This window comes from Dama dama, chromosome 22, assembly GCF_033118175.1.
Source record: "Dama dama isolate Ldn47 chromosome 22, ASM3311817v1, whole genome shotgun sequence".
In the NCBI taxonomy this organism is placed as follows: Eukaryota; Metazoa; Chordata; class Mammalia; order Artiodactyla; family Cervidae; genus Dama; species Dama dama.
In genome coordinates this window covers 53,038,560-53,049,207 of record NC_083702.1, presented here as the reverse complement: position 1 = coordinate 53,049,207, position 10,648 = coordinate 53,038,560, and the positions used below count along the sequence as shown (strand labels likewise).

The 10,648-nt window shown below is 36.6% G+C and overlaps 1 protein-coding gene across 2 annotated transcripts in view; it reads right to left on the bottom strand.

The window, feature by feature from the left end:
• Window positions 1-1,698: 1,698 nt before the first annotated feature.
• NUP37 (nucleoporin 37) overlaps window positions 1,699-10,648 on the bottom strand; it is a 41,319-nt gene continuing 32,369 nt past the window's right edge. For both annotated transcript variants that reach the window (XM_061125521.1, XM_061125520.1), the window contains exons 6-10: window positions 10,548-10,638; window positions 5,265-5,446; window positions 4,517-4,567; window positions 2,440-2,533; window positions 1,699-1,962 (exon numbers count right to left, since the gene is read on the bottom strand). In XM_061125521.1, the coding sequence (XP_060981504.1) occupies window positions 1,849-1,962; window positions 2,440-2,533; window positions 4,517-4,567; window positions 5,265-5,446; window positions 10,548-10,638 (532 nt within the window). In that variant the 3' untranslated portion in view covers window positions 1,699-1,848. The remainder of the gene's footprint in view (window positions 1,963-2,439; window positions 2,534-4,516; window positions 4,568-5,264; window positions 5,447-10,547; window positions 10,639-10,648) is intronic.

Genomic DNA, 10,648 nt, shown 5'->3' with positions numbered 1-10,648 from the left:
TTTGGTCTATCGTCACGCTTCTCTGTCCCCTCACAGAGACTGTTAAAGGGAACCATGTCAAAATTCCTCCAACTTTGCCTTAAGTTAAAAATCTACAAATGAAGGGGTAAAAGAATATATTTTTAATATTTGGTAATAATATTTTACTGTATTCAATACTTAGCTTGGGAACTGCTATGGTATTTGACCTGATGCAAAGAACTGACTCACTGGAAAAGACCCCCATCCTGGGATTGAAGGCAGGAGGAGAAGGGGATGACAGAGGATGAGATGGTTGGACAGCATCACTGACTTGATGGACATGAGTTTGAGGAGCTCCGGGAGTTGGTGATGGATGGGGAAGCCTAGTGTGCTGCAGTCCATGGGGTCGCAAAGAGTTGGACATGACTGAGTGACTGAACTGAACTGCTATGCTATACAATTTTTCCTTGTAATTAAACACATGTAACAGTTTATACCATATATCTACATGATTACAAGATTTTACTAAAAAAAAAATTACCTGTAACAATTCTATTACCTCTCAAAGGTAATTTTGATTTCATAAGATGTGTCATATGAAAAGAAAACTTGAATAAAAATATTTCATTAATTAAATTTCTAGTTCTTCCAAAATAAGAACTATCCATCTCTGAAATAAATTAATATTACCTACAAATCTGTGCTGGACATGTTAGGTATCTTCATTCACCTTTACTTAATGCTCACAGTAACTCCATGACAGAGTGATTCCCATCTCCATTTTATAGGTGGAAATGCAGCTTCAGAGAGGGCATTGACTTACAGGAATGCAGTTTGTAGAGATTTATTTAGCTGTATTGTACTCTTCTGACTAGATCACATGACATGGCTGCCTTATACAATGTTTACCCCAATGACTGTGCAGAAGGTGCATGTAGTTCCATTGCCACTAGGTGCCATCTCAGAAACATTTAACTTTGGTAAGAATGGTGAAGATTCATAAAAGGTGGAGACTGTTAAAGGTATTAAATCATAAGTTATTTTCTAAGGTAAGCTTTATCCCATATACCAGATGTTCTGAGAATGTTGAGATGTCCAATCAAAAGGAATTCGCATATAGTAAATAAACATTGATAACATAATGAGTCACATTTTAAAGAAACTGTAAACCATTTCTTATGTTAAATTGAATAATCCTTTATAATTACTGAGGAAGTTGTATTAAGACTCCTATATTTATGAGGTGAAAGTCGCTCAGTCGTGTCTGACTCTTTGTGACTCTGTGGACTATAGCTTGTCAGGCTCCGCTGCCCATGGAATTTTCCAGGCAAGAATACTGGGGTGGGTTGGTATTTACTCCTACAGGGGATCTTCCCTATCCAGAGATGGAACACATGTCTCTTATGTCTCCTGTGTGTGTATATACTGCTAACAGAAAATACATATGCATTTACCCACAAAATATTTAATACATTCAACCAATTTCCAGAATAATGGTGAAAGGAGAGGCCTTTTTTCCCTTTTGTAAATGTCTGTGTGTTTGAGAATTAGGAAAATAGCATGTATTTAAGGTATAGTACATAAGATACCCTTTGGAAAATCCTGTGATAAAATCAAAAGAATTAAGCTTCCCTAATCATTTCTTTCCTAGAGCTGCTGAGTTAGTCATAGTCCTAAAAGATGACTTAGGAAAAAAAAAAAGAAAACCACACACATACATAGAATAGAATAGGAAAATGATTTTTCAAACCATCAATATTTTATTTAACAAAAGCAACAACTGGAACATATCTAGATCTTACAGTATATATTTGATATAAAAATAAATTCTCCAAAATATGTACTAATAATACAATTTTATGGATCTAAGTACACAGAAAATTTATTCTACATTTCAGTCACCCAAAACAACAGCTTGTGGTCACTTCCGATTGCGCACAGTGGAAGAGTTCTATGCCAGGAAAGGCCAGATCCAACAGGTACAGAGCCAGTGAGGATGGGCTATAAAATATGTGAAGGATTAAAGAAGTTCAATACATCACCAACACTAATAAATAAAAACTACCTTTCAAAAACAAGAAGTACATTGAAAAACTGTCTTTGTTTATAGTGGCAGCAGAATTAAAAAATGTGCTCCCTCATAGGTGAAATACATAGTATTTGTTTGTAACTGCCTGGAACGAAGTGTACAAATCAGCTATGGATAACTGATGCAGCCCAGACACACACATTTTCAGTCTAAACCAACCAGGCAAGCACAATTATACTTAAATGAAGGAGGAAAGAGAAGAAATAAAATACTTCTTATGTGAATACTAGCAAAAAGTCTGTTACCACTGGTGACTTAAACATCAAAAACTGCTTTCTCTTTCATAAATCCTTTAGTTACTTACATATTACAAATCTGGGGAGCTCTAAGTGGAAAAGTAGAAAACACAAATTTAAAAACACATACACCATCAAACATTGCTACATTACCTGAGGGTGTCCTAAATGATGAATCTGAAATTGACTTGTCATTTTGCCAGGATAACCAGTGGTTGCAAATAAGTTTTCATTAATTGTGGACCATCTGAGAAAGGACAAAGGATGAAAATAAGTACAGAATCCTACAGACAAACACAAGCTTTTCTAAAATTGGTTATTTCTCTTTGTACCAAAATGCTAATTTTATAAGTCTATATTTGATAATATGGATTTACAATCAGACTGGGAATTTCAGGGAAGTTAGCTACAAATATTTTCTCATTCTGTGAATATTTATTAATTCCTTATCATGGGCCACTTCATTAAATTTCAAAGTTACACAAGGTCAGCAGTTCCCAAAAACTTGACAATATGGCAGGAGATACAAACAAGGAATCAGACAAAAAATATTTCACAGCACAATACATTAAAAACCCCATACATTTAAAATTCTTATTGACATTAAAATTAACGATAAACTCGTGAGTTTAAAGTCCTCAGAATAAAGTAAACGCCTAGAATACATAGATGTTTAAATATTCAAGTATTAAGGCAACACAGCCATTGGAATACATCGAATCAGTGAACCACCAAGTGTTCATGCATCTCCAGCAACAAGCGTGCCACAGTAATAAGTGCAGTGGGGGAGCTACGAGGGAAAGAAAAAGATTCCTTGGCCAGAAGGAAAAAGGTTATAAGTCTAGTTAATGCTTTAATGTGTGGTAGATACCATTAGTTGCTGTCCAACAGGCATACTGCCCTTATTCTGTGCTAACTGAACTCCAGCTGGGGCCAGGCACAGGGTGTCTGGCCCCAAGGGGTAAGAGACAACTGGTATACCGCAAAGATAGCAATCCCCAATAAAAGGGGAGTGGCTCCTTCCTCTCCTCTTATTTTGGACAACATGGTATGAGGCTATGGTGTCTGGAACACTGGAAGTCATCTTGCAGCTGGGAAGCACCAAGTCAAAGTCTTGCCACTGAGGATAGCAGATGGAAAGGTCTGAATTCTAAACGACATAAACCAATGCTGAGATGACCTCCTTTAGACTTAAGGACCATAGTTTGCTGGTTTTATTTTTAGCAGTTGGGGAAAAAAATTAAAATTGAAGTGTAGTTGATTTATAATATCATGTTAGTTTCAGGTGTAGAGCATGGTTATTCAGCTATATATATATATATTTTTTATGTATACATAGATACGTATTTCTTTTCAAACTCTTTTCCTTTATAGGTGATTACAAAATATTCCCTGTGCTATACAGCAGATCCTCTTTGGTTATCTATTTTATATATAATAGTGTGTATGTGTTAATGCCAAACTCCAAGTTTATCCCTTCCTCTCCCCCTCTTTCCCCTTTTGTAACCAAAAGTTTTCTGTGAGTCTATAGTTTGTTGATTTTAAAATGTATATTTGCTCACATCTCTGAAATCAGGATTCACCTTGTAATCTATGGCATGCTTACATTTAGTTGAATACATTTTTTTCTTAGGAATACATAAAATAATAGTGTCCTTAGGTTCTACAATTTCATTGGGGGTATTTTAGATTTGATGAAATACAGCATATAATAAATTGATTTTATTACTGATTTTAGTCTCTGTTAGTAAATTTTCCAAGACCACACTATACAGTGCAACATTATGTAAAAATGAATGAAATGAGAAACAAGCACATTGATTTAAGTGGGAAAAAAGTCACAGATCTATAATATCCAGTGTTTCTCACTTGAGGACAACAATGTATGTAGTTTACATGCACAGACATGGGCCGACCTACATTTTACATCTTTATCAGCAGAAAAATTACAAAAGCATATGCTCTAAATTGTTGAGGTGGTATTAGTGGAGTAGTAACATTCTGTATTTTATAAACATTTTCAAAGAAAATATTGGAAAACAATCTCTCACCCAGACCAAAAAACAAAAAGCAAAACATCCATTTATAAAACAATCAGAAAAAAAAGAAAAAAGTCAGTGCAAAGGAGAGGACTGGAAACATATTCTAGAAGTTGGCACAGCATGAACAAAGTAACCAAATTAAAAAAATCAAATTATAACCCCCCCCCCCCCCCCAAATGGTACATTACCTGAATAAGCAGGCTCGATCCATGTGGACAGGTCTCTTATCTTGAGGGTAACTAAAAGATATTATTTTGCGTCTTATGAATTATGTGTTGGTCTCAGGTAGGTGAACTTAAATTAAGGATTACAGGGTTATTTTCTATTTAAAGGACACAACGCCCAAGGTACTTAAACTGTGACAAAATTCCAAATAAGCACTGAATTAAAATAGCTGAAATATGATAAAGATATGAACATGATTTAGAACCATTATAGAACAACATCATTTAACAGGGTCAGTGTTTTTCTTTTTTTAAACAAAAGTAAACATTGGTTAATGGTTTCCCAGGTAGTTCAGTGGTAAAAGAATCCACCTGCCAATGCAGGAGATGCAAGTTGGATCCCTGGGTCAGGAAGATTCCCTGAAGTAGGAAATGGCAACTTGCTCCAGTATTCTTGCTTGGAAAATTCCATGGACAGAAGAGCCTGCTGGGCTACAGTCTTATGGGGTCACAAAGAGTCAGACATGACTGAGTGCACGCACACACACCCCTCAGATGAAAGATTTCTGCATTATTCTTTCTGTTACTCTCAAAGTAAATCTGTAAAACCCATGTCTGTTATGTAAAAATCCATTAACTCTGGCCCTTTTGTAGGAGGGTCTTATTTTTGCTTTACAATGTGGCCCAGGTATACAAGAATAGGTCAATGGATCATTTAGCAATAGTGACTGATTTTTTTGGTAAATAATAGATAAATATACTAAGGCAGTACCTGGATCGAGTAATATCCCAAATTAACCAATCATTCCCTGCAACAGCGCCAACTTTGAAGGTGTTTTTTAAGCACCAGTGTGCTGACATTAATGGCATCTGTTCTGATTCAAGGGATAAAATAGCCTGTTGAGCCAAAAGATCATAAAACCGAATTGTTCCATTCTTCTCTGCAACCATCAGCTGTAAGACAGAAAAACAAAGAGAATTCAACCACCTAATTTACTAGTCAAATCTGAGAAGGAGGCAGAGATTCAATGTCATATATACAGTAATACGTAAACATGTGCATATATTACAAAAGGGAGATAAAATGCGAAGGAAATAAGACAAGCCTAGGTAAAAAAAAAAGTATCAAATATTAAAAAACTCCACAAGAAACTGGCAAAAAGAAAGACACAAGAAAACTGGGTACAATTTTAAATGACTATACATGGTCCCCAGGAAGAAGAGCGTAAAAATTCACTCTAAGTATATCCATATACACACAGACACACAGTTGAGTTATTCACAGTAGTTAAGGTTTTATAAAGTTTCTGCAAACACTGAGTTAGTGAATATCAAATCACTGATCCTAAAGGAAATTAAAGGGTTGTGTTCCTGTGAGTCTCTGACCACAACATTTTTGTCAACTGATCAATACATAATCTTGTTTCTGTTTATAGACATCTTATTTAATACATATTGATTCATTAACATAGAAGTCACAGGCAACAGTACTACAACTCATGCCTGAACAAAGCTTATCTAACATGTATTTTCTCTGTAAGGCGTCTTACAGCCTTCCTGCATTTAGGAATACTAAGTAGCTCTTTAGCAGTGTGCCTGGGGGCCATTTTACACATGAAAGAAATTGCCAACAAAAAGCATAAAAATGTGGCCCTAAATAGACCATGAATAGGGTACTTGTTTACAGTATGAAAGCTAAAACAAGAAGGCAGAGTACTGCCTCACTAAGCCCTAGCTGGGAATGTACACATTAGTCAACTCAAATTTTGTGTTGCTCCATGCATGTCTGTGATGGTCAGAATGATGAGTATTAATTTTGGGGTTACAAATAAATTTTAGTGAGCAGGCACACTTGCAAATCTGTGAATAATGAAGATCAACCATATAAACACTTGTATGTAAAACACCATGCTACGTTCAGTGAAGGTAAAAGACACGATCCTTGATCTTTAGAAACTTTCCATCAAGAGAGAGAATTATGGAAAAAAAAAACTGACTATAATTTAAGGGGAAATACAGTGGGATGCAAAAGGTGGAGTAATTATTTAGAACACAGGCAGTCTTTAAAATTAGGGGATTCTTAAGAGAAAAGGTGGAATTTAAAACTATTCTTAATAACATGAGGTCAGTGACAAATAGACAACAAAAATAATTTGTTGTATATATACATTATTAATATAATTTGTAACATAAAAATATTTAGTCCTCATGACCACTATCTGAGGAGACTGCTATCATTAATCCCATTTTTCAGAAAGGAGACTGAGGTGAAGAGTGATTAAAGTAACTTGTGGCAGATCTCATCAGTAAGCCTGTGGCAGAGCCTGGGTTTGAACCCAAGTCTAACTATAGCACATGTGTGTTCCTTACTACAAGGCTAGGTTATAAACATTGGTGAGTGATCTGGTGGGCTGTGTAAAGTCATGGGTTGGGAAGGATTGGAAATGGGAGAAGACCAAGGAAGATTTACTTTGGACCTAGTAAACACACTTGAGATTCTGAACCTGTCTCCAAAAGTCTTGAGAATTTCAGGTACAGCTTACGAGCCATGGAAGGGCCAAGTCTGCCTGGACCTCGATTAGGACAGGCAACAAAGCATGGTGGGTTCACAGCACAGCATTTTTAGTCATGTGGATTCTTACCCACTGTACCACCAGGGAGATCCTACTGCTATCAACGGCTGTGCCACGTGGCCTGTGGGACCTCAGCTCCGAGCCCAGGGGTCGAACTCAGGGCCCTGGCAGGGAAAGCACTGAGTCCGACCCACTGGACTGCCATGGAGCTCGCTGTAACTTTATTATTAATTGCTGGCATTTGGTGCTTTCTAGATGACATGGCTCTCTCGTGTAATCTGTAACTGACTCACTGGAAAAGACCCTGATGCTGGGAATGATTGAAGGCATGAGGAGAAGGGGACGACAGAGGATGAGATGGCTGGATGGCATCACTGACTCGATGGACATGAGTCTGGGTAAGCTCCGGGAGTTGGTGATGGATGGGGAGGCCTGGCATGCTGCGGTTCATGGGGTCTCAAAGAGGCAGACATGACAGAGCAACTGAACTGAACGGAAGACTTTCATAAGAATTTTAAGAGATAGGAAATCACAGACTTACCTTTCTTCTCTGGCTGCCTCATTTTTATCAAGATCAAGCAAAACAGGACAAAACTTTTGGGTTTGATATGCCAGACCAATGAGAACCACCACCTACTACATTTAATAGTAACGACAGTGTCAATAATGACAAGCAGCTGAAATTGACTGAGTGCTTATGATGCATCAGGTTTTCTTTTAAGGACTTTATAATTGTTCACTCTTTTAATCTTCATGAGCTTCCTTTTTAGAAGATGAGGAAGTGATGGAGAAGAGATTTTGTGACTTGCCAAAGATCATTTAGCTAGTAAGTGGTAGAACTGGGCACTGACTCTAGGCAGTTAACTCAAGAGCCCATACTTTTAACTGCTACTGTGTTGCCTTTCTGTAATTATAGGTTTCTGAGTTAAGTAGTGACACAATTAAACTGATATTTAAAGGTCAGTCTTAACTAAAGTAGGCAAGAAGAGTCAGACCAAAGAGCCAAAGATTTTAGAAACAAACTAAGGATTGGCAGGAATTATTTGTGGGAATAGAAAGGTGAAGAATACACATTAATGACTAAGAGGAATGTATTCTAGAGACAGTGAAGAAAAACTTTATAAATATCTGGAAAAACCTGCACATAGGAAAGGAAGATATCAAAGATCATTTTAAGATATTGTTCAGTTCAGTTCAGTCGCTCAGTTGTGTCTGACTCTTTGAGACCCCATGAACCACAGCACGTCAAGCCTCCCTGTCCATCACCAACTCCCGAAATTCACCCAAACCCATGTCCATTGAGTCGGTGATGCCATCCAACCATCTCATCCTGTCGTCCCCTTCTCCTCCTGCCCTAAATCTTTCCCAGCATCAGGGTCTTTTCCAGTGAGTCAGCTGTTCGCATCAGGTGGCCAAAATATTGGTAGTTTCAGCTTCAACATCAGTCCTTCCAGTGAACACTCAAGACTGATCTTCTTTAGGATACTGAGTTGATGCAATTTAGAGCAGGGACTTCCAAACATTCTGAAGTCATGGACACAAGAAAAACAAGGAGATGGGTAGGGTGAAACTTCAAAGACATACAGAAGATTAATAGAAACTAACTTAAAGCATATGGAAGAAAGGAATCTTAATAACCACAAATTAAGTATTAAGATACAAATTTTGGGATAGAGATTATGATAAACATCCTCATTTCTCATCTAGGTCACAGGCTTTTGTTTTATTGGGTCACAGTTTTTAAAAAGGAGCCTAAAAAAAAAAAAATAAAAAAAAAAAAATAAAAAGGAGCCTATTATATTTATACATGGTAATATTAACATTCTGGTAGACTCTTTGATTACGCTTCATGTAGACTCACTGCTGCAAAGGAGAAATCTAGTTGTAAAATAAAATTTAGAATCTGGATTCAGAATTAATATACACATGGAAATAATCCCTATATATGTAATATAAATAAATTATAAAATTTCACTCATCTTCACATACAGAATATAATTCTACTGATAAAATATCCAATAGGCCTGAAACAAGTTTTCATGGTATCCCAGGGTTCAGAGAACACACTAATGTAGTCTGGGGCATTTCAGCTCAGGATTACTTTGAAGGCTGTGAGTGTATATGATTAATCCTTCTTTATGTCATCATTCTACTTAACTAGATGTTTCTTTTTTTTATCCTCTATTATAGTAAAGGGTATAGTGTAGGTGAGAAATACTCTTTACAACAATTTACAAATACATAATGAAAGAATAGTTAGCAGAGGAGAAAGAGAAAGGGAATATACACGCAATGATGCTCAAGATGGCTAGAATAATGCAGCTTTAAAGATCAAATGAGCAGGGTTTCGAGGCAGAAATGATCAACAGTATAAAAAGCTGCCTTGAGATTAAGAATGGAAGAAAAGCCCATTGGATTTGTTAAAAATATCACTTATGATTTTTGAGAGTAGAGGAGATTTAGATCATGGGATGGGTAAAGAGGAACTGAAGTTAAAAGATGTGATGGGTTCAAACATTCAGAAATAAAGATGTGAAGGTGATAGACTGAAATGGGGAAACAAGAACGCTAGGGTTAAGAGCGAGGCCTATGGAGTAGGCTCCTGGGGTATAAACGTCCATTTTTCCAGTTAGTAGCTGTGTGAACCTGGGCAAGTTACTTAACTTTTCTGAGCTTTGGTTTCCCTATGTGTAAAATGAGATCCTCACAGTACCCATCTCATAAGGCTGCCATGTGGATTAAATGAGCTAACTACATGAATGCTGAGCCAAACATAAGTAGGTATTATTAATCTGCTGTGATTAGTCAAGTTTAGTGCAAGTGTGAGGAGAGAAAAGTCATGGAGAAGTATGAAGACCTTAGAGGGCTATGAAAAGCAGGATGCCTATAAACTAATAGGAACTCTGGACAGTGGAAGAACTAACTTTAAGAAGATGAATGTGGCAACATTTTAGATTCTGGAATGTTAGAGTAATACCCAGGAGAAGATACTGGCAAATGACAGAACTCTTGTTGAATGGCTCCTATCTTAATGGAATTTAGGCTAATTAATAACTCATAGTGTATTTTTGGAATTTTAGAAAGTTTTAGTCTGAATAGAAATTGAATACCACTGCAGCTAGGTCAAATTTGTCTTATGCCACTGATGCTTTCTGTTTCTACACTATGGCTCATAAGCATGGATTTAATATTTTTTTTTAAAACAAATACTGCTTACTAGATAGTCCAGGCATTGGGGTTTAGATCATAACCTACCAAAAGGCATGAAAAGTATACTCTGAGTAAATAGATGATGGTTGTCAAATAAAAACTTGACTACAGAGAACTTATAAGGTTCTAGACTAACCTAAATGTATTTGTGACAAGAGTCTCTGAGGTGAAAAACAAATCACTGAATTTTTTTTTCTTCTCTGTGCAGGTATTTCACATCTGTATGTCTTTTCCGCTTGATAAAAGAAAGCTAAGTTATAATAAATAATAACCTTAAAAGTTTCTTCAGGATGCCAGCACACACTCATTCCAGGGGAATGAAGAACAAAATGAGCTGTCTGTATTCCTTCCAAGTTCCAAATCCTAATAAAAG